Source organism: Uloborus diversus, chromosome 1 (assembly GCF_026930045.1).
Source record: "Uloborus diversus isolate 005 chromosome 1, Udiv.v.3.1, whole genome shotgun sequence".
NCBI lineage: Eukaryota > Metazoa > Arthropoda > Arachnida > Araneae > Uloboridae > Uloborus > Uloborus diversus.
The window spans coordinates 239,665,743-239,691,589 of NC_072731.1; the positions used below are offsets into that span (position 1 = coordinate 239,665,743).

The window sequence follows — 25,847 nt, forward strand, 5'->3', positions numbered from 1 at the left end:
TTAACATTCAGTTGGAAATAAATTACAATTATCAACTATGAGTAACATTAGGAGATTAAATAAATTCATTCCAAACCCCCAGGCAACTTCTGCATGAGCACTTGCACATACTTTGATTTAAAACTTTTCTTCAAACTAATTCATTTATTTTCTAATTACCCGGAATTTTCTCACTTCGTAAACCATTTTGTATGAAATTTGCAAATGACACATGTGCCGCGGCTGTTGACAGAGTTCGACACTGCTCAACATATCCTCATTTTTCATCGAAACTCGCTGAAGGAGAGCTCAACACCCAACATTAACCCGCAGACCCGAATGATGGATGTGTGCCAATTAGTTTTACACCTACCGGCAATTCCGAAGAATATATGGAGAATTCACACGAACCGGGATTATAAAACGCTATTAAGCAAAGGCGTGGGACACTGGAGATATTTCCTATCGGATATATTGATCCCCTGGAGCAGTTAAAATCTGATAGTTATGTTTCTCTCGTAGTAAAAATTAATTATACTACCGTTCGTTAAACTTGAGAGTTTTAAACTGCTGTCTTATTCTTCAATAATTCATTGGGGGGAAGCAGCGTAGTATGTTTTGGGTATTTTCTCTGAGGGTTTAAAAAGGAGCCTAATGGAGAGACATATTTGCATGCATTCTTTTGAATAGAATTACTTCTGTAGGTTGTTTTATTTAATTTGAGCTTCAATGGAAAAAAGTAATAACAACGTTAAACTACACAAAATGCAGGTTACTGCAGACACGTGTTTCGGGGCAGAAAGGAACCCTGTGTTCAATTCAAAATAAGTGAGACAATGGATAAAATATTTTGTTTTAAAAAAAGGGATTCCTTCTAATCCTGAAACACGCGCCCGCAGTTATCTGTAATTTGTGCAATTTTACATTGCCGTTTCTTTTTTCAACTTTTTAAGGCTCTGACACTGTTTTAATTTATTTTTAGTAATATTATGCGTGTAGATCATAATGGTATACAATCAAAACTTATATGATACTTTTTTTTTCTTACAACTGTGCGTATGAAACAATGTACTTTTTTTTCAATTGTGAAGTTTAAATTACAATATTTTTGCATTTTAATGTAGTAGATTTTTAATGTAGAAGAACGTGTTTGTAAATTTGAACTTAGAACGAAATGTTATCTATTAGATATATTTAGATCTATGTTTAGACTATATTAAGACGATTAATTTACTGTCCCCTCCTAAACGTAAAATGTAAAAGGCACTTATTTTTTTCTCCAATGGCAGAGTTAATACCGTCTGCGGTTCTTTCCTTTTTGCCTCTGACATTCCTCCATCATTCAACTGAAAAATACGCAAATAATCTGAATCGCATGGTCAGCGCATGCCCATACGGTAGACTATTCTGCCTTATAGATACGTTACCCAGGAGCACAATGTGGAGGTAGGTCTACTATTTGCCAAAATACAATACATTTAAAGCAACTATTTAAAAAATCTTTGATGCTGAAATGTTTCTAATTTAAAAAAAAAAAGTAACTCTAAGATCAATGGCGCAACATTCATAGAGGCAAGTCTAACTGTGACGATCTGAGTTTTCAGAAGATGTTCCAGTTTGGTGGTGAGCCGAACGTCCCGCATTGTTTACATCCACATCGAGCTTAATATTCATCTCATTAACCCAATTAAGGGATAAAAGACGGATTCAACCCTGCCCAATCCGGGAATCGGTCCCGGTTCTACAGCTTAAAAGTACTGTCACTTAAACACCGGATTTTATAGTAAATCGCATTGTACTCATTTGTCGCATAGTTTTTTAGGGCGGTATACACAACAATTCGATTACAATACGGTTGAAGAGGGCAGTTAAAAATAGAGAATTGCCATAAATAACGACTTTATTAGATGAATCCTCGAGTTTTTACGGGTTAACTGAAGAGTAAAGGTAGATAATACTGAAAGTGTCTCAAAATGCAACTTGCTTAGTTTTTTTTTCTGCAGAGTCTACGGCGATTGTCTACGCGTAAGCAAAGATTACCTACGTTTCGCAAAGTAAATGCGACAAAAAAGAGACTACCGCTTTCAAAGGTAGATTTTTTGGATTCAGGTCGATCATTATTTTATTGAGGGAATTAAAAGGGCAGTACATGATTTTTAAGACATTCGAAGAAACGTGTTTTTGATTCCTTACTAACGCTAAGGAAATCGTTGGAACTTGGGATTTTTCTTCGAGTTTTATTTTCCACGGAAACCAAATGAGTAAGCTTTTACATTAAGATATAATACAATAGATGACAAAATGTAGAAAAATGAACAATTTGTCGATACTATCCTTTACTTTCCCACGACAGCATTATTATTATTATTATTATTATTTATTATATTTATCTCCGGTTAAAAACAATGATATTTCTAAAATATATTTAGTAAAAAATAAAATTCACAGCTACACTAATGCAACATTTTAATACATTAGTAAAATAATTTAGGATACTAAAACGATTTAAAATGATAGAAGCACTTTCATTTTTATCTGGGGAGAATATGCAGTCAACAATTGAATTTATTATTGTTATTATTTATTTATTTTATTTTATTTTAATATCTTTTTTTTTTTTTTTTGCAATTCGCTTTCAAACCGACTGTCAATATTCTTCTGTTTAATTTTGTCTTAAATTCGGGTCATTTCCATAACTAAAAATATTCACTCTGCTCGCGGTATCGATTGTCGATGTTCTTTAAAAGCCCAAAACTCTTGCTTGAGGATATAAATTGGTAGTTGAAAGAATATTAATTTATGCATTTCATCTCAATTGTTTCAGTGCTCTTATTTCTGTTCCCTTTAAAAATTTTTGAGTCTTGTAGTTTGTTATATTTTCTTTTCTATATTTTCGATGATGAATTTGTTTCAACTCCTATAAGTTCCCGCGTTTGAGTAAAGGAAAAGGAAAATTTTCCTTCTGCGTAAAAAGGTTTTTAGTTTCTTGTTTGTGAAAAAATTGTATAGTTGAAGAATTCGGTTTTATTGAGAGAGAATGACCAATCCTTGCTAGAACTATTTTGTTTAAGGTTTTCAATAATTTTAATGTGTATGTAATTTAAAACTAATACGGCTGCTTAAAGTGAGACACTTTAGAAGCAATATTGTTGCAGGTTTTTTTTTTCTCTTTAATCTTTCATTTCGTAATCATTTTTTAATGCATAAAATTTAAACACACATCTCTAACTATGAGGTAAAGGGCATCCTGTCACAAAAATAAAAAAAAAAACTCTAGGAGATGTGATGAAAGTTTTTACTTCAAAACCAGCATGTGAGTTGTGCTCTTACCCATTGCGACCCTAGATGGCGGATGAACTGGATGTAGAAACAGAACACTTCGTTTGGCAGTAGATATGAACAGTGGGGTGATTCCAAAAAATCGATTTTTTTATTTCGGAATCACGTTACTTCTCAAAAGTTATAGTTTGGCATCCTCCATTGGGAAAAAATATTCTAATTTCATTCTAATTTGACATCTTCAATTCGCGAATGAGGCTGAATGTTTAAAAAACATGTTAAAAATTGACATTTTCCCAAAAGAATAAAATTAGTATTTTTCTATTTTGTTCATAATGCAACAGCCATTAATTGTCAGTATATAGCATATTTTGAGAATAAAAAATATTTTATAGCTTTTGCATAAAAAGTTTAGTTTGCTCATACGCCTTGTACTGGGCAGGAGTATTTATCCCAATTTAAGGCGTATGCGCAAACGAAATAAATTCCAAAATAAATGAATCGATTTTTTTGAGCCACCCTAATGAACAGTGCAATCGCGCGAGCAGTAAGAACCTTACTGCTTGCGCATTCTGACTCATCCTTATCTTTCAAAATCAAGTTATTTGTTTCCACTTCCAGCTCATCGGCCATCTCTTCGTTTCACGATTATGATGTTAACGAATACCCCAGTTAAAAACGAGCTGATGTGGGCATCACATGACTTCCATTTACGCTAATTTAATGATAATAGTGCCTTGGACTTGGAGCAAGCAAAGAAACACTTCACATATTTTCACCCCAAGTTTGTTGCGAACCGAAGCAAAAATAAAGACATTTCTTCAGATTAATTTTCCAAGTATTGGCAATTTTAATGTGCTTTAATAAATATCGCTCTCTAAATATCGCCAATAGTGGAAAGATTGAAACCAGATTAAAATAAGAAAAAAAAACGCCAAATTTGTCGCCAAGTTGGCGACAAAACTTGGCAATCAAAAGTTTGGCGATATATCGCCAAACATTTGCCAAGTTATATCACCACTTGAGTTTGCATTGATATTAACAATGAGTTCCCCACAAGAAGGTGTAAAAGACCCCCCTTGGGGGCATCTGAATGTAACCAAGAAAAGGTCACAACTAGATCTCACTAGGAGTCAACGTACCAAATTTCAACTTTTCAGGACATACCGTTCTTGAGTTATGCGACATACATCCGCACATACATACAAACAAACGTACATACATACGTCACGAAAAAACTCGTTGAACACCAAAAATGAAAAATGATGTTCACATATAATGTGTGAAAAAAAGTACAATAATACCAATATACACGTTCTACATATTACTTATTAGTAAATAAATATATTTTCAAATTACTTCTGCCATACATTTGAAATATATATATATATATATATATATATATATATATATATATATATATATATATATATATATATATATATATATATATATATATATATATATATATATATATATATATATATATATATATCGAAACGACGTTGTCTCGACACAATGTCGCTAACAATTTTTTGACTGACTCTTTATTTACGTAAATTTTTTGACATTGCACAGTTTCCATTGCTCCCTAAGGTTCCAACTGGTACCGCTTTTTGAAACTACGGTTCTAAACGGCACCAATTTATCATCTTCAGTTTAGAGTAGTAGACCACTAATAAATTTAATCCCCCACTTACTAGGATATCGAGAAAGACAAACACGCTGAATGGACTTACTAGTTGCTAAAACTAATAACATGTGATGAAGAGAAGCCTAAAAAATTGTCTTGAAATAAGTAATTAAACACAGACTGGAATTACAACCCAATGTTTCGATCAAAATAGTAAGCAAATTCTGCTCATTTTCTGGAATGTAGCTTGTATTTCTGGCAAAAGTGTGTTTTGACATTATTATTTATTAATGCTTTCTATGCGTTCTACAGTGCTGGTAAAAAAAAAAATGCATCACCCTCACATTTTCGCAACAATGGGAATATGTGAGAAGATTTGGTCGACCGATTAACGATGAATGTATGTGAAATTATGCAAAACTTATGAAATAAACAATTAACAGCAGGAATCTGATAATTGTTCGGGGCTGTTTCCGGGTCAAGGCACAAATTGCTGACCTCATGCTCATTTTTCTATTTCTGAACCTGCGTGTTAGTTAAGAGAGAAAAAAAGTACTTAACCTCATGTCAAATTTAAGTCTAATGGCAGGATAAAGGTTTTCAAATTGTTACTTACCAGTTTTGACCTATGGCACGGAGCAGAATCATCGTTAAAAATGACGTTTGGAACTGAAGTAAAGTGATCCCGGATAGTAGGAAATAATTTCTCCTCGAAAATGCCAATATACACCTGAGCATTTACTGTCCCTTGCACAAAGTGAAGCCCACCAACTCCTTGATCAGAAATACATCTCCAAATCCTCTGGGATACGGGATGCTTGACTGTGTATTGAATATAGTCGGGATGATACTCCTCTCCTTTGCGGCGCGGGTGATGCATTTTTTTTTTTTTTTTACCACCATTGTAGTGTGAACTCATTTTAAAAATTATATAAACGATCAATGTTTATGTTATATTTTAAAAATAATGTAAACGATCAATGTTGAGAAAATGCAACGGGTGATGCACTTTTTTTTATCAGCACTCTACAACATAAATGGAAATTGTTCGCTTTTTCTTAATTCCTTTTTTTTTAATTACAATTATTCACCAAATAGTATTTCAGTTTTATTTTCCATGACAAAGTAACGTAAAATGCTTTGACTTGAGTTTTTAAAAGCACTTACAGTCAACATCTTTAATACATCAGAACTGTTTAAAACAATGTGTTTCATACTTAGTTTTGGCCTTAAGGAGAATAACGACGCAGTAAAGAATATCGGACTTGCACATTCTAATAAACAAATTGAGCGTAACACACTTACAAAGAAATGAGAATAAAAGGCTTCTCCTAATTCAAAGAGAAACTGATGATCATAGCGACATCTTGCGAAGCATTATAAAAATGAATTGGGGCATTTTGTAACATTCTAATCATCATCACTTACTGGCGTTCGACACTTTACTACAAAGAAAGTAGCGTCGAGTTAGCGCCATCGACCACCACTCCCACCAGTCATTTTGAATCACAATTAGTGAGGATCTTTTAAGGAAAGTTTTAAATTGTTAGTCGGTGTGGCGCTTAATTGTTCTACCATCTATTGATCAAGTTCGCGTTGGCTGTGATCTCGCTCGTAGAGAAAGCAACGGGAGGGAGGGTAGGTTTAATGCATCAGCTTAAGAGTGACAGTTTCATATTTCAATGCTTAAAATATATTTTGAATATTTATTTATGTTTTACGTGCCATTTATATAACCAGTATAAAAGTGTTTGTTAGAATGAGTGTATAACTGCATAGCTGAAACTACATTTTGTATACTTACAACAATTTCACGTGTTATATACTTTCATGTTAAGGTAAAACGCATTATCTGCAGAGGTTTTGAGATTTTTAAACAAATGCGTTTTGGAATCCACACTAACAATAGAGATATGTTAAAATTTAATGATTTTTTTTTCTTTTTGGCGGAATTTAGCTAAGCCAGTTTGTACAATAAAGCTATAGTGCATAAAATGACAAAAAAAAAAAAAAAAATGCAAACACTGAGCTTTACCTTCCCGAATCAGCATACTGTATTTATTAGTAAGATTGGAATTGCATTTCTGAAAAAAAAGTTTAGTATTCTTATACATCTTCATGTGCTATTCCCAGGGTGGGTCAAAAGTGCGATCACCCCACTCCCCTCTTATTTTCAACGCTATTTCAGTTGCTATACACAGTTACTTTGAAGTCTTAAGAGTCATAAATATTGGTAGAGCACTATCCATGCCGTAACAAAAGTGAATTCTGCTCCATATTCCGTTTTATGGAGTTTCAGAGATTCGGAGATGTTTTGCCGCGAAACATGTGGGAGAACATGCGGCGGAACTTAACAGTATTACTACACATATAGTATTCCGCCGATTCTTATTACTTTTAAAACTTCAAGGTAACTGTGTATTGCAAACATTCACCCATAACTAACATTACGTTGTAAATGGACTGTTTTACCCCCCCCCTTCCATTAAATTAAGAGTAACTACAGTTAACTGATGTGCTGCTTGGTTTTATTTTCTGGCAATTTCTTAAAGCCATTGATTTTTATCAATACAACAATTTGACCTTCGGTTTCAGAGATACTTTAAGGATTTTCTAATATTTGTTTGAACTCTTTTCCACATCTTACTTTTTGTTTTGAAATGTGTTTTTTTTTTGGGGGGGGGGAGGGGGATTGGCATTAAATACTTTTAGGCAACGAAACGAAATATTCTCGTACATAGTCAAATATTTAAAACATCTTTACTGCATTTTTTCCAGCGACATTTATACTTTCTGACCATGCGATTATTAATATTCAGAAATAATTTGTGGTAAGGAACTGCTTCATACAGTAGTTTATACTTCTGCTTAGGGGAAGGCGCAAGGCAAACTTGTTTGAAGAAAGTACTATATACAATTGAAATGTTAATTTTATTGCCTTTGTTCTTAGTGTATATTTTGTGTTTTGTGTAATATACAAAACGAAAGTTCTTGGGAGGAAACCTGAATCTCATTTGTTTTTTTTTTCAATTGTTCACATTTTTTTTAATCATTTGTAATAAACTACTTAAATACATATATATATATGTATATATGTTACGGCTACAGTACGAATGATGGGTAAACCTAGCTTTAACCGGTTACAGCCGGAATTAGCGAAGCTTTTCGTCAAAAGCCGAAGAGTTTCTAATGCTTCCCTCTTTAACCAGCTAAAACTCGGTCGAACCAATCCAGGTCGGGTAATCCCCGTTTTAACCGGTTAAAGCTGGTTTACCCATGATTATTATTTTAGCCGCAACATACTACTTCAGAAGGTCACATTTACACCTAAGCGTGCTCTATGTCAGTCGAAACCAGATCACTTTTTAACAAGCATTTAAAAAATTAATTCTAATATATAATTTCATTACAATAAGAAATATTCACTATTAAATTGCCATTTCTCTTAACCCTCAATGAAAAAAGGGAACTTTTTAAAAACACTAATCACGAAGTATATTTCTACTCACAGACTGTACATAATCTTAAGGAATAATTAATGATTTTCAAAAATTGTCAAATTAAAAACGCAGAAATTTTACGATAGAAATAAATGACAATGCATTACTTCCATTCATTCAGAAAAATGGTTGGCGTAGTAAAGCATTTTAATCGGATTATTTGAGCCCATTTTCCACCTGACGCGTTAAATTGCTATCAAACTTTGGAATCATTGCACTTTCTAACTATTCCTGTAATGGGATTGGAATCTTAAAGGTATTAAGTAAGGATTTCGAAAAATAATGATATTCACAAATACATTAATATTAATGAGATGATCAGATAATAGCAAAACAGTATAATCTATTAAGCTGATGAGAAAACTAAAGTAACAAAGTACTGTCGTTAATACAAATCGCAGTAATTAAAGCATAAGCGACTACCAGTGAAACATATTTTAGCGCTACGTAAATGGAACGTTCACCGTTTATTTACGGGGTTTGAGCAAGAGTTGCAACTTCTTTGTCTGAAGCTGTTACTTTGCTTCTAAAAACAATATTTAAAATCGAAACGGAATAGAATCAGAATTTTCTGTAGAGGATTTTAGTATTAGTCCTATTAATAAAAAAAAAATAGTTGCGTACACTCGTCTTCTTTATTCGTCTTAAGTCAGAACTTTTCATTTAGAATATGTTTAGTTGTTAACTGCGAGAAATCCAGTTTGGAGTCATTAGAAGATGTAATTCCCACGCAGTTTGACCTTTGTCGGCTAGACGGCGCGGTGATAAGGCATTGGAGTCTTCTGCGCCGTTGTCCTGGGTTCGAAATTAACTCCCTAGTACAGTTTCGCATTGAAAAGACTTCAGATGGTCCCATCTAGTGGGAAACTGAAAATGATCTGTGCCATCGAAATCTGTGCCTTAATGGAGGCCAATGAATGACTGGATGTCGTATCGGGGATCGTACTAGGTCTCAAAATGGCTAAATAGTCTAACGCAGTCCCATTAGAAAGAAATACTGAGAGAAGAAATTGTGGATTTACCGTTCTATTATTTTTTTCTAAAAAGAATTGTATGCATACTAGATTCAACACTTCAATATTTATGTAAATTTAAGAACAATTGTTTTTTTTTTTTTTGCGTTTTCTTTTATGTATTTTTATAGTCAATAAAAATATTTTGGGGGATTGTAGTGCGAGTCACATCAGTCATGTAGTTTGAGTCACATATAAAGTGTCATGTTATAAACTAATCTATACTAATAATATAAAGCTGAAGAGTTTGTTTGTTTGAACACGTTATTCTCAGGAACTACTGGTTCGAATTGAAAAAATTCTTTTTGTGCTGAATAGTTCATTTATTGAGGAAGGCTACAGGCTATATATATATATATATATATATATATATATATATATATATATATATATATATATATATATATATATATATATATATTAAATTTACTAACAGTTTCTTAAAATATATCTACGTGGTGGCTACCTTCATTTCTGTATCATTTTATCCACATTACTCTCTCATAAAATTTTAAGAGCTTCAGAAGACATTTATTTATTCCATTCTTTCATAAATGGTGAAAGACTGAACCGGACACTTACATCACTAGCTCTGAAAATATGAATTTCATGTAATTTTGTTGTAGTTTTCTATTTTATTTCATGTATAAGCAAACGTTATTATCGATTGATTATATTCTTTTTAAAATATCAGTTCTGAAATGAATAAACGTGTCTTAAAACTACAAAAACTTTTTTCATCAGTATAAAGTTTTCATCACCGGGTTGCGAATAGTTTTATGATTTCTTTATCATTTAAATTTGGTTTAGAAATGTGTATTCCTTTCTGTCAGATTTCGGAAGTCAAGAAACTCACAACTTTATACATTAATTAAACTTACGCATTAATAAATTTGCACAAGTTCATTTTGCCGAGTTTATTAGATTTAAACATACTTTTCAAAAACATTTGAAACCGTATGGCAATGAACAACGTGTTGACGCACAAAATTAGCTAATTATGTGCGTCGATACATTATTGATTGCCGTTTACTTCTCCGTACAATGGTATTTATTTATTTTTTCTCACATATTAAGCTGTTTATTCTCATTTTTTGACAAAATGTATATAGTGACGCGAGTTTACTTAGTAAAAAACTGAAAGAACCTTATTTCAACTACTCGGGTTACGCGTCAGATTCTTCCACCCTGGAAAGATTCACGCATTACCAAAGCGCTTTCAGAACTATGCTAATTCAACGCAAGCTGCAGAATCTATAGTAGAACCTAAAGAATGTTTGCTTCCAACGCATAAAGGACATTTCTGGTGATGGCTTCGGGATATTTTATGGACACAAAGCCTCCCCCGCTCCCAACAGCAAGAAACCCCCACGCTGAACTTATAATAGAAATTTGCCAACATCTTCAGTTCTGGGAAATAAACAATTACTCTATTACACTATTTACAATGTTTTCGTAATTATCTTCCGCCACATGAACATTGTAATTACGGGAGCCAACATTGCAACTGTTTCCGTATTCTTAGCGTGATTTGAATCCTTGGAAGTGTAATCCTAAATAGGGTGGTGTTTTGTTATGGCTTATTTATATTTATGTTTCAACTGATGTCTCTTTCATTTCCAGGAAGCATGCAGGCTCTCTATTATACAGGGTGTTCCGTTTTAAGCTGCAAGTCCTTTATTTTCGCAACCGTTAGTCCTATATGTATACTTCCAATTGCTAAAATGTTAAAAATCAGATGCAGAGTTTAAATTTTGAAAGTTTGAAGTAAAAGTAAAAATAAGTAAAAAAAGTTCAAAATTTAACTTTTTATACTGGCCCAAGGTCCCCTAACGTATACTTAGGGAAATAATCTCCATTGAATAAGAATTCCAACACAAACAATTTGAAGTTAGTACGACCAATATTCACCGAGATATGAAACACAGCGCTTTATGACTTACATTATTTTTCACTCGCCGTCAATAACATCTTTTGGGGGAAAATATAACGGTTAACACGTGTTAAAAACTGTATGAGTGCATAGAGTGTGATTTTTCAAATTGTTGGAGGTTTTGTAGTGTGCGTTTGCATATTACGGCATAACATTTGCATTTATTTTTGAATAGCAGTGTAAAATATAAATACTTTGTTTTTTTACTTCGACAACTTGATAATAGAAATAAATTAAATTTTAATAAAATCTTTGGTAAGTCAGGTCAGAATTAAGACCAAGCGGGAAAAGCGGATGCTGCGGAGTCTCGCCATTTTTGCGGAGCAGGTGGCAACCCTGGGTATTTCTTTCTGTGTAATAAAATAATTCAATGCCTCATATGACTTTTGTTTTTCTAACTGTGACAATACAGCGATTGCTTATAACTAAACTATTTACATTTTTCTTTTTCTTTTAAGAGAACATAAAAAAATTTTGAACCAGTAAAGTATTATGACCTAAACCGTATATTCATACGACAATTCATGATTTTCTATAATTTTTAAAATTAGTCAAGGACTTTTCGGGATTCCTGTATATGAAAAAGTGATAGACAGAAAATAGAGAATGTCGACTTTTACCGGTAATTCACCTTAAATACTTGTTCTTCAGGGACATCTTTAGTTAGTGAGTATTGATATTCAGTTGCAAATGTCAACATTAACCCCTTCAGTCGGAATTATGAAATATTGGACCAAAAATGTTGATGTTTGGTACACAGTGTACTATGGTAAAGTGTATCTTATAGACAAAATTTTGAATTTGTAGGAGAAAAATTGAAACAGTTATGGCACGTCCAATATTCCGGACTTATATTTTTGAAATCAATATTTCATATACAAAAACGATAAAATACCGAACAAACTTCATTATAAAACGTTCTACAAACAATTATAAAATATAATATAAGTGTTTGAAACGATTAATTAAATATTATATATTTTTTAAAAAATCAGGAAGAAAACCTCGCTTTTCAGATGAAAATCCATGGTTGGAAAAATGAGTCACTCTCTATCTCTTAATCCTTATATGTCAGTGTTGTCAATCCCAAAACGAAAAATTATTTCACAGATTATAATAAGTAGAATGTAAAGAGTCAACTACAAAAAAATCAACTAATTAAATCAATTATTAAATGATTCGCAGCTGTTTAAAGTGTATGTCCGGTATACCGGACACCAGGTCTGAAGGGTTTAACCAAATCTCGGACTTGCACAGTAACACTCACTCAAAGCAGATATTGAGGCAAATCTTTTAATAAAAATGAAGAATATGATATGATCAATAATATTAAACGGTCACGCATTCTTTCACTTCACATTTCAGGCACGAAATTTTATAAACGAATTACTTGATTTTCTTCAAATACCTCGCTCTTTGGGGACATCTCCTATATGGCTCGGTCTTCGCAAATCCCGACTGTTTCCGCCCTGGCCCATGCTTTTCGGGCGGAAAAGAATGAGTGATACCGAGAATGGCAAGTGAATAATCCCAGAAGAGACAACTTTATGGACGGCTGCGGAATTTTAAATGGACACTTCAATTGCGTTAAGGCTCTTTTAGTTCGTCGAGGATGTGCCTTTTGGGTTTCGTTATTTGAAATTCAGAGAGGCAAATTGTAATTACATCGGAACAAAGATCTTCAGGGTAAAGAATTTCTTGCTGTAATAGTCAAGATGCGTAAACTAGGAGTGCGTGTGGCATTGGACATAACTGTGAAGACGCTTTGCTTTATATTGTTTTCGTAGTTAGTTATAAAGAAATGCATTACCGTTTAGTTTACTTATTTTAGACGCAAACGGAATAAGAGTACGTGTGTGTTTTTTTAAGAGTACAAATTGTAAGTAATAAAAAATCAAACTTTTTTAATGACTAATAATAGTTACGGTTTTAATTACTATTAAATCGCAAAAAACAATTTTAAGATCTTGCCAATCTTGAAATAAATAAATCTTTATAAATAAGAGATTTATTAGTAGACAAATTTAAATCCCATGTTGTATTTAGTTGTAGAACTTTTTTAATTATTTCTATTTTCTATTTATTTTTTTTTCTCGAACCTTTGATTGAGCATCTGAAAACCGCTAAAATGAGGTAAAATAGTGTAATTATGGACAGATTCCGAATAAGAACATGATACATATTTTTATAGAAGAAAAACTTAACATCAAATGTTTAAAGGTTTAGATTTTCTTGTTTTTTTTAAACGAAATATGACTGATTTTATAATGAATAAAACTTAATTTCATAAAGTATCATAATATTTACTTTAGAATATATTTCATCGTGACGTTTGAATTGATGAAGAAACATAGCATTTTTATGGTTCTGCATAGTTAGTTTTGTTTACTGTTATATCGCAAAAAAAAAGTTTTGTACTTGGCACTATCAAAATAAAAATTCATACTAAATGTCAGTAATATCACGGCATCCGTCATGTCGTTTATTGTGTAATAGTGGAATAGTTTAAAAAAATAATCCACTATTGTATTTATTTGAACATTGTCTTGGGCTTTATTTTCTTCAAACTTTTTTTTTTTTTTTAATTTTTCGTCTCTAGTCTTTCATTTATAAGACTACCTGGAAACAGCCAAAATTGAGTTGAAGCATTTAATAATTGACAGATTCTGTATAAGATCATGATATAAATTTTTATATAACTATTTGTTATGCTTTTTTTTTTTTTTTTTTGTTCTTTGCTAACAAGTTTCAATTTCATTCATGTATTATGAAAAATCATACCATTTTAAGTTCACAAAAGTAAGTGTTTTTTTGCTATCAAATCGGGAAAATAAATCTATAACACTATTGTTATCTCATCTATCAACATAGTTAAATTTCAATGAGAGTTGCATTTACAATCATATATATATATATGATTCATATATATATATATATATATATATATATATATATATATATATATATATATATATATATATATATATATATTATGCTGGTGTTGCGAAAAAAAAAGGAAGACTGCTTACTAAGTCCCTAAAGTGAAAATGTGACACAAAAAAGAACTCATTATATACAAGTTTTTCAATAAATTTTATTTTTACAACACATTGGTGAAAATATTTACATTATATTAACATTTTATTTACATGTATGTACTTAAAAAATTCACTTTAAAACAAAAATTACGTTGAAAGTGTTGCAACATCGACCCAAAATACATTTTGAAAAAAAAAAAATTAATTACAGTAGGGATTAATGGCACCATTACAACAAATTTGCATTAGTTTACACGAAGTTTACCTGTCAAAGAAACATGTGATTCGATTAATAGTTGATTAATATAGACGTTATATTTCGTCATATAACAAATTTTAGCTACGCATTTTTGTAATGTTTATCTCTTCATATATTATTATTTAGTTCTTCATTATGTATGGCACAATTAATTTTATACAAATTTCATAAATTTCTTCTCACAACATTTTTACACCGGTTTTCAGACTCTTATATCTTTTTTTTTTTTAATAAAATACCGCGAGATACTAATTTATGATATGATGGTGAAGACGAAGCTAGAAATGAAAATAGAAAAAAGCTAATTTGCCCCTTTTATACTCCTCTCAAAACATGCCATGTTTGAAATAGTAGCTGGGTAAATTTACCATCGATACTCTCATTGCTATGGCAATAAAAGTATTTATACGTGAGATACAACCTCCCGTTAATCCTTTCTTCAATTAAAATTTTTATTATAATTTAAAAATTTAAGAATCCAAAGCATTTCTGGCAAAACAAAATACATTAACAATTATTGAAAATACAACTCATCGCATCAAGCAAAAAGCTAACATATTGTGTCGAGTGAAATATATGTAGTACATAGCTCATTTATTTGATCAAGGAAATGCAAAATATCTCAGTTTTTTTTCTCATTAACGAACCACATTGCAGACATCATTCACCATTAGAAGTTCTTCACATTTAGACACATCTAACATTCGTTTAATGCAACCAAGAGCTTGTAAAAAATTCATACTTGACATCTCAGTGCTCATTTTGAAGAGAATCTCTTGACACCACACATCGCTTAAACTCTTAAGTTCCTCACTGAATGGGCTTCATTAAAAACAATTCTTTCATTAACACATACTCCAGTTTTCAACGTTTGTTGTATATAAAAATAAGAAGCATTACGAATGCCACTTGCTGCCGAAGATGTAAAGAATTGCAACACATAGACGACAGTGCGGAATTGTAAGAGGAAGACACACTGCTACCGTCTACTACAGTTTCGGCCAAAAGGCCTTTTGTCCTCTGAACTATTTCTTCAGAAAAATTACTGTAACCCACTGCATTATGGGCTGACACTCGCACAGAATACGCACTTTCGAAGCTCAGGTCATGTATCACAAACTCGTTGCCTGAAAAAAATATTCACACCACATTTAGCATTTTCTAATGATAGCTCAGCAATTACTTCAGAAAGAAAACTATGCATTGAGCGTGTCGCAATCCGGTAAGGAAAACAACTAAACTCAAAAAAAAAAAAAAAAAAAAAAAAACAGCATACTTAAATAATGCATTTTTAACCCTTCCCCCAGAAAGACTGGCTGCGCTGAGGAGCCCACAGGGGAGGTGGGTCATTGCGCAGACTGCGCCATTGAAATTCCTAATGGACGTTAGACTTTTTTAGGGAGAGTCCTTCTTGAGGGGGAGAGAGAATCCCTAATTTTAAAAAGTGTGCCAGCACACTTGAGGAATAGATAGATACCCTTGCGATCTAAATGGTATTACAATCAAATAATTGCCTTTCAAATGTTTCATTCGAATAGTGTTATAATTGATTGTATACTGTTGAATGCTTGATTATTCCATGTTTCTAATTTCCTGCATTCGCATTAATTATTTTTAGGGAATTTTTTTCTCGTGTAATGCAAAAACAAGACATTTTTGCAAAATTAAAAAATTTTTTTAAAAATAATTTACATTCCAAACCTTTTTGAAAAAATTACCAATAAAGTTTGGTTTTCTATCATTCATTTTAAAAAATTTCAAAATGATATCTTAATTACTTGATGAAGAAAGAAATCTTAATTGAAGGTTCCCAAAATGGGAGACTTGGCGCTTAATGGGTTAAGAAAATGCGAATAATAACGATTTTCTGGATTTCTTTTATGTATCATATTTGGTCTCGTATATCCGTACTGTAGATTTATAAAACTTTAACGTTTTTCTACTCTACATACAAACTATAATTTTAATATTTTATCGGTACCTAAGTTGTTGAGCATATAAGAATCAAGCCCTTTCTGGTTTACAACCTTTTGACTTTAGTAAACCAGAGTAAACCAGACATTGCCGTGATCTGGCGAAAGGTCACTCAGTATCAGTTTTCCCTTGCAAAGGCATAGGTTCCTTGCAAAGACATTACTCCGTTTGCTTACTTTCTAGGATATCTCCAATACATCAGATAAAACGTCAATCAGACAAGTAGTAAATGAGACTTGATAAAGGTTTACAAATGTAGATTCGGTTAATTACAATGTAACAAAATATCTATTTACACTACATATTGTAGCAAAAACTGACGATGATATTTGAGTAAAGATATTTTGAAAGTAGTTTATACATTGTAAAAAAAAAATAATAATAATTTGTGTTGAAAAAATAATGTACCAATTATAAGCCGAATCTATCGCTCCCTGGCAAAGAAAGTGACACAACTCAAAATTTGAGCATAATGTACTAGCTATTGATTTAAAATCTAAATTTTAATCAATAAATAAATTAATGAATAAATTAAATGCTTTTTCTTGCCTAAAACTGGTACAAAGTTAATTTACGTTAACTGCTGCACGGTGGTGCAAAAACGATATAATCAGTAGTAACACATCATTAAAATTTCATTATTTAGTTAGCTTTCATAACTGTTGCATGGTGACGTAAAAACGATATAATCAATGGTGATACATCATTAAAATTTCATTATTTAGAATCAAAAGTTTTGAAATTTAACCTCCTGACATAAAGGAGAGCAGGCCAAACGAATAGGTAACGACGAACGCTTGAGAGTTAATTTTTTGGATTTTTATCGCAACAATTTCCGTTTAATTTCCTAGCATTATTCTTAAACTTCAAAATTAAAATTGATTTTTACATTACTTCAAACCTAATATTTATTTATTATCTAACATTACAAACACTTTAAAAACCCGCTTAGCCCTACCAGAGGGCCTAAAGCGAGTAAGCCATTCGAGTAATGTGTAACTAATTGTGATTTGGCATATTTGCCAATCAAATATGAAGTTATAAATGATTAAATTAATTGACAAGCTAACTGCTATTATAAAAAATGTATTTAAAAAAATTATACATATCCAATATAAATTGAAAATCTAAGTCGGCACATTTGTTTATTAAACATAAAGAAATTACTGATTAAATTAATAGACTAACTAATTTCTATCATAAAAAAATCCCTTTTTAAGTTATACCTATCCCATTGAAACAGAAAATCTAAGTCAGCATATGCGTATATGCCTCTAATACCCGCCCCCTCCCCCTTTGCCCGAAGGCACGTTTTTTATTTTAATAATTATAACCTTAAATTTTAGAAGAAAACGAACAAACCAAATGACCAACGTAATTTGTAGGTGTGAGAATTGTATAGTGTCAGAATAATGTAATACTTTTGCTATTAAAAAAAAAAAAAACTTGTCTTTGACTAATCACAAGTTCCTTCATTTTTTTTTAGGTATGGATCATTTGCTTATTTTAATCCGAGATTGCTCGCGCAGGGTATAACATACCCACCTCTTCGCTTTCAATCAAATTTCTCCCCATCTTTTTTTTTTTTTGGAAGTGGGCGATTCCTTGAGTAGCTGACCCATAGGTCATAACCTTGAAGGGGTAAAAACGGTGGGGATATTCTGAAATTAGTTTCTTTGGAATTGAGTTCTACGAGTGTATGCTGCAGACCCTGCGAAATATGCGCAGACCCTGCGCGAGTATTTCTGCTACAGTTCTGAACTAAAGCATACGCAATGCTTCCAAGAGACTTAAAATTAAAACTAGGATCTAGTGAAGACATTGCATCCCCTGCTAAAAAAGCAAAGTTAACGTACAGAAGCTGTACTGAAAGCCCCAATATAAAAGACAAAAACCAAATTTGTGTTTGAAAAATGTGACAAAAATATTTGCATGGACCATATGGCATGTACTTGCAAAAAAAAAAAAATGTAGAAATTGAATTCAAGTCTTTTAGAAAGTATTTTATAATTATACTCTCTCTTTTCTCTTATTTGCATTTTCAACCTTTTTGAAAAAAAATTGAACTCGAAAATACCAAAAAACCTCCTTGGGTATGAGATACCCTGCGCGAGCACTCCCGTTCGTTTTGGTCGTGCGAGCAATCTCGGGTTAAGCCTGGTTACGCCACGCCGCTTCATTGCTGCTTCGCTGTGACTGATTGAAACTCGGTGTGTTCGGTAAACTCGATATACGCATACATCGCAGCTTGCACACCATGCGGCGGCGTACGAATGCCCACCCGCTTTGGGTGATCTACCCGCTTTAGGCTACCCTCCCCTATAACTGCTTTGTTTGGAATCTGAAGCAATAGCGTTCTATCAGAACTAGTTAGTTGTGGGTTATTTGTCTTTTTCTGGTGATGAAGTTTTCTAAACGTGTGCAGCTTACAAGAAAACGTGCTAATTTTCTACGATGTACTATAGCACTTTAAAGAAAAGTATTTAACTCCATGAAATAATGCTTAACAACATAGTGAGTATATGTGTAAACCATAAGAATGAAAATTCAGATTTAGCCTAATCCTTGAATAACGATTCTTTTACATGTGAACAGGTTATATTAGAACTTTTTAGATTTCGGAAAGTGTCTGTGTGGAGAAAATGTAGCTTTATACTGATAATAGCTGCAAATATCAGCAGAAATAAAATCTAACAAAGACCCTTTAAAAAAATTACATTATTAGCTTTATATCAAGTGATATTTTGCTTTGAATTTAAATCGTGTTGGAAAACTTTTATTACCACTTAACGAAAACAAAATTCAATTAGGTCAGTTTTAAGAATAGCATCATACAAATAGCAGTATTGCCTTCAAATTTTCAATACATCACATAATTTTCATCAACTATTTTTTATGAACTCCTAATGAGTTAATCGAAAAATACATATCCAATGGAAAAACAAGGATTTTACAGATTATATGGTTTTATAAACCGTTTTGTTGCTAAGAAAGTTTCAACTTTATTACATAATTTCTTCTACCTAAAGGAAGTATGCAATTTTATTATACTCCGCCAATGACGAAGCTAAGTCGCAAGATTCACGCGAAAAACACTGACCATGAAAAAACATAAATATTTTTATCAAAATAGCAAATGAGCTATTTTAGTAAAAATATTTATAGCATAATAATATAGTAAATATTTATAGTAATATTTATAGTAAAAATATTATAATAGCATAAATATTTTTACTTTAATACGGAATGGTGGCCCAAAGCGCGTAGGTCGGCCAAAGCGGGTAGACCTTCGTATGCCTCCGCATGGTGTGTCAGCGGTGATGCATACATCTATCATGTTTACCCGAACACACCGAGTTTTAATCAGTACCAGTAAAGCAGCAGTGAAGCGACATGGTGCAACCAGGCTTAAAATAAAAAAATGAGACATTTCTATTAAAAGAAATTAAGTTTTGTAACGTGTGATTAGTCGAAGACCAGCTTATTTTTTTAATTGTCAATGGTATTACGTTACTCTGACACCATCCACCTGCAAACTACGATGGTTATTACGTTTTTTAAGTATTAATTTTATGTTATAATTATTGAAATAAAAAACGTGCTTTAGGGCAAATCGGGTATAGGATTCAATCATGTATTTACTTATAATTTCTTGAAACATGTGCTGACTTAGATTTTCTATTTCAATTGGATAAGTATAAATTTAAAAATTTACTTTTTTATGATGGCAATTAATTAGTCCATTAATTTAATCAGTCATTTCTTCATGGTTTATAAACAAATGTACTGACTTTAAATTGGATAAGTATAACTTTTTTGTATATTTTTTTCACAATGGCAGCTAGCTAATCAACGAATTTGATCATTTATAACTTCATATTTGATCGGAAAAAATGTATCAAATCACAATTAGTTAAGCTTACTTGCTTTGGGTCTCTTGTAGGTCAAAACGGGTTTTTCAAGTGTTTAGTGTTTGATAATAAATAGATATTGGGTTTGAAACAATACAAAAATCACTTTTATTCTGAAGTTCAAAAACCCTGCTAGGAAATAAAACCGAACTTGTTGCGATAAAAATCGAAGGATTACAATTTTAGAGCATTCTTCGAAAACCTACCCGCTTTGGGCCACCCTCCCCTAAACGTAAAAATATTATAATATATTCTACAACTAAAAACAAATCGAATTTTGCTTAAACTCCGCTTTTTCATCGAGTAAAACAGCATGATCCGTCGATAGCAAATACCTTTTCCATAAATTTAGTGATTGCGCGATAACTTCTTGCAATTAAATGAGTCTGACGCTTTTCAACGCTTCATCAAAGGATGTTGTTAGAGGTTAGCAGCAAATGATATCATGCTTTAATGAGGAGGGTTGGTGGTGAAATTTTGACTGTTTGTGACATGAGGGAAGGGTGCAACAATAAGTGTGACATAATGCCTTTTTCATAAGAATATGCTAATGAGAAATAGCGTAATATGTGACAAAGGGACTATATACAGGGTGTAAAGTGAAGTGTAAGTTATTGACAAAGGAAGGGAGGCGGGTTCGATATAGTTTTACAAAAAGGTTCATTTATTAGCAGTTCTTTAATTTAAGATTATGTATTCTAACAAAGCTTACCTATACTGGCCCGATGATACCGTGCTTGACGCCAATCGCTGTCCGTTGCAAGTCTCCATTGTATTCTGTAGCCCAGGATGGGTAACGCATTTTCTGCACTTGAAGGAGTAAATTTCACGATTAATATCCCTGGTTCATAGCTGAGCAAGATGAAATCAGGGGGGTCAGGAATAACTATATCAAAAATAAACAAAAACCAACATTGAAAGAGTAAGTATTTTCGTAGTGTTTTATATTCAATTTCAACTCAACAACAACAACAAAAATATTGTATAGCTATATACATATTTTTCGAGGTCGATGACGCATGGGTTATCGGTATATCATGAGAAATATACACGATACGTTGAAATTTTTTGAAAACATTCCTAGCAATCATTGATATTTCACAGTTTTATAGCTAATGTTCCTTAAAATTGGCCCCTTCGTTATGTTGATATTGTAGCCGAGAGAGCTTCTTAATGCCATTGAAACATCAACTTTGTTTTTTAAGCTAAAACATGTTTTATGCAGCTTCTGATATACATGGTAATCCTAAGGTTTCTTAAACTTCAAAAAATTATAAAAAGCACATTATGTCAATTAAGTTCGGTTTGCAAAAATTGTTTTTTTTTTTTGTTAAAAATGACACCGGTAAAGGTCTCTGACAATCCTAAATACAGGAAAGAAGACAACAGGTAGTCTATTTCATTTGCTCCTGCTTCAGTTGTGCAACTTAACCCTCAGAACACAGCATGAACAACTAAGGCGACGAAAAGACTGTTAGAAATAAATGCAACATGTCGGAATTCATTGCAAAAACCTCACAATCTTTGATTGCCAGTATGAAAGTTGCAAGTAAAAAAAGTATAGGTTCAAATATGAACTTTTAAAAAGCCTCGCAAACAGAAATCGAACGGAGTAAGGTCGATAATCGTAAAGGCTTTGCGACTTTTCAACCTTGAGTGATCATTCTGCCTTCATCCAAGTACTCATTATGAATCATTTCACCGAACTGGAATAGTGTGGCGGTGTACCATTCTACATAAAACTCATTGCAGATAACCCAATATTTCGATTTGTTGTTACTTATGGGATCACTCATCGTCTTTCAGTCTTTTCGTTAAAAATTTTAGCTACGAAAGGCTTGCTAACTCTCCATTCGAACAGAGCAAGTTCATTAACAGCACTCGTACCTGTAATGGAAATCCTCGTGTATCACGGTCTTTTATTACAGGATTCAATTTGCGTGATTCTAATGATGCCGCCTACCGGCGATATTTCGAACATTTGTTTTTCGCTTACAATATCTGTCTTTCACGTGAACCCTTTTTTGCGAACCGCCTTTCTTTATTAGAATTTCTTTCTTTTTTATAAATTTTTAAACAGTAAACGAACTCTCGGCTCACCATGCGTTATCAACTCGTTATGAGCTTGTAAAAATCGAAAGTTTTTTTATAAGATCATTTTTTTGTTAAAAAAAAACGTACCTTCTACTCAAGCTTATATGTGTCGTAATCAATATGTATCGTAAATGATGAATGATGATGCATGTGGGGAACGACAGGTTGTTAAAAACAGCATCAGATAAATTTGCTCGTTATGTACAATACTGGATTTAATTCAATGAAAGAAATGTTATGGCTTTAAAAATTTATTGAAATCAAACACAAGAACTAAATTGTAGATAAAATCATAATAATTTATCATAGAAATAAATTACGTGAAAATTTTTGTCTAAGAAAAGAAATAATTCGAAGAGATATTTCATTCTTTATGATTTTCAATACGATAATAAATATTAGCAGGCACACTTTAAGTTTCTGAGCGGAATATAACAGTGTAATGTAAAAATAACAAAAAAAATTGTTCACTCGAATACATCAAATTTTAATGAAAAAGACAGATGAAGAAGCACCGATTTGCTATTTATTTTGATTCCTTTTATTTTGTTGCCACGTTATAATTTATTTTCCAATTTAATCGAAGTCAAGAAATTACTCAGTTTCAGCTAAAACTTGCTCAAATGTTATCTTCTTCACTTTGTCCTTTAAGCTTCTTAATAGATAACATCATTTCGGGAGAAAAATGGTTAATTTTTGCAGATACTAAAAAAGGTGTACACAAATAAATTCTATCAAATAAAGCATTATTGTTCTGAGAATAAATTTTAAACGAAAATACATAGATCAAACATTTTCGAAACACAAGAATGCAAGCACACTTGAAAAATGCTCCCATATCGCCCACACTAGTTTCTAATCTCAAACAAATTTCGAAATGGAAGCAAAATCCATTTACTCTAAATAAGTACGTAGCAAGATTTCTGAAAGAGCAAAAGCACTTAACCAAAAGTGCATTCTAACATTTTATAGTTTTCCTTCTTTTTTAGATTAAATTCTGCTCAGACACAATGCGTCTTCGTAATCCGCAGATCTAAATGGCATCCTGCACAATTTCAGGATGAATGTAAACTGTAATTGCACTTTTGCTCAGATGCTGCCCAGATGTATTTCTTCGTTAACAATTATTTATATATATATATATATATATATATATATATATATATATATATATATATATATATATATATGTGTGTGTGTGTGTGTGTGTGTGTGTGTGTGTGTGTGTGTGTGTGTGTGTATTTAAACCGTGAATAAGTAAAAACCGTTTAGTTATCCTTTCGCTTAACGTTTGACGTTTTAAAATGAAAATAATCTCATAATTAGTTCGATATCTTCTTCATCGAGCTTGATATTTAGAAAAGTCAAAATAAATAAAAAAAGTATACGTTTTAAAAACATACATTATTATTACAAATAATAGAATAAACAAATTTTTAATTAGTTTTATGCGTGCGAAACATGTCTAAAACTCTTTCATTTTTCATTCTGTCGTTCTTTCTATGTTTTCTTTTTTCTTTTTTTTTGAGGAATCACGATTGCTTATTGTTCTCATTTGACTGTTTTTGATGTTACGCTAATTTTATTTTCCCACCAGCACCCTATGCAGCATCACAGTCGACCGGCCGCCTCACGATGCTGCTCCTCTTGCGAAAACAGTGTCCAAGTTGCGTCCATATCCTACACACACACATACATACACACACCTGCACACACACACACACCTACACATACACACACACCTACACATACACACACACCTACACATACACACACACCTACACATACACACAATCCTACACACACATATACACACACTCATGCCTGCACACAGACACAAACATACATGCCTACATACACACACACACGAACGCCTACACACACACACACAAACGCCTACACGCACATGCGCGTACACAACACTCACTCACACACATGCATACATACACTCACACACACACCCACCTACGACCAACACACATGCGCCTACACAAACACACTCGCGCATACACGCGCTCGTGATTGCGAAAAATATAATTTGAATTCAAGATGTCAAAAATTCAAATTATTATTATTAATATTATTTTTTTTTGTTTTGTTTTAGCAATGGCATTGTTTTTAAATGCTATTCTAATATGAGGAATCTTAGAAGTAAAGGGTGCAAGAGCCAAAAAAATAAGAATTTTTAGATAACAATTACAAATGTTATAGAATACTTTCATCTGTTTTTAGACAAGAGATGGCAATTAATACCTTTATAAAGAAACGCAAGGCGGATTTCTTTTCTTTTCTTTTTCTTTTTGAGAATACTAAAATCATTCAATGCATAAAAATTTGAATAATTTGGACTTATTATTTCTAGGAGCAAAAGTGTTCTTCAACATGTAACTGCATATGCTAAAAAAAAAAATTGTTTATGAGTTTCACACGAAAGTTAAGATAAATGCTTTCAGTGAGTTAGGAAGGAAAATATTAAAAACAAAGAAAATGAGGTGAAAATATTTTATCTAACAGACTTTATATACCAACTTGCTACCTAATCTAATTGTTCTGAAAATATTATTATGTGGAGAAAGAAAAAAAACCTTAACCTAAGTATGTCAGGTATTTCTCCTGCGACAGAACTTAAGCGAAGAAGAATTCTTCCTTTCAATATCAAACTACCAATTAATGTTGTCTAGATGGAAATTCCTTTCGTGCTTCCTTAAATTAAAGAAGAAACATTTCCATTAAAGTTACATCCTAATAAATTTTCTGTGAAAAGGATGTTTTTTTGACCGAGTTGTGCAACGGTTAGTCTTTCTTAAAGTGAAGCTTGGACATTGTTTTTCAACTCAATATAACCTTATTTCTTTGCAGAATAAAATTTCAAATGTAACTTTTTTTTGAAAAGTTCTGCAAAATTCCCATTAACATAATTTTATTACAGTCAAATGGTAAAATATTTAAAATAACTTTATCAATTTTGTGCTTTGACTAATAAAAAGAATTTTTAAATATTAAGAAACAACTTAAAATACACCGCCAGCTCAGTTAGTCCATCCGAGGACAGCAGTTTCGTGCTGTTATGCACTCATCAGCCCGGAATGGGAATTACCTGAGCTGGAGGCGAAAAACCTCTTAAATGAGCCAAGAGAGCCAAACAAACTGGTAGATAATGCAGAATTCGCACACCAGTAAAGTGACCGCAGCAATGGTGCGATTCAACTCAAAGATTGAAATTGATTCAAGATC

The 25,847-nt window shown here is 32.2% G+C and overlaps 1 protein-coding gene across 2 annotated transcripts in view; it reads right to left on the reverse strand.

Moving 5' to 3' along the window:
- Positions 1-14,495: 14,495 nt before the first annotated feature.
- Positions 14,496-25,847, reverse strand: part of LOC129226011 (fasciclin-2-like) — a 131,218-nt gene continuing 119,866 nt past the window's right edge. For both annotated transcript variants that reach the window (XM_054860589.1, XM_054860595.1), the window contains 2 exons: positions 21,232-21,405; positions 14,496-15,761 (listed from right to left, as the gene is read on the reverse strand). In XM_054860589.1, the coding sequence (XP_054716564.1) occupies positions 15,499-15,761; positions 21,232-21,405 (437 nt within the window). In that variant the 3' untranslated portion in view covers positions 14,496-15,498. The remainder of the gene's footprint in view (positions 15,762-21,231; positions 21,406-25,847) is intronic.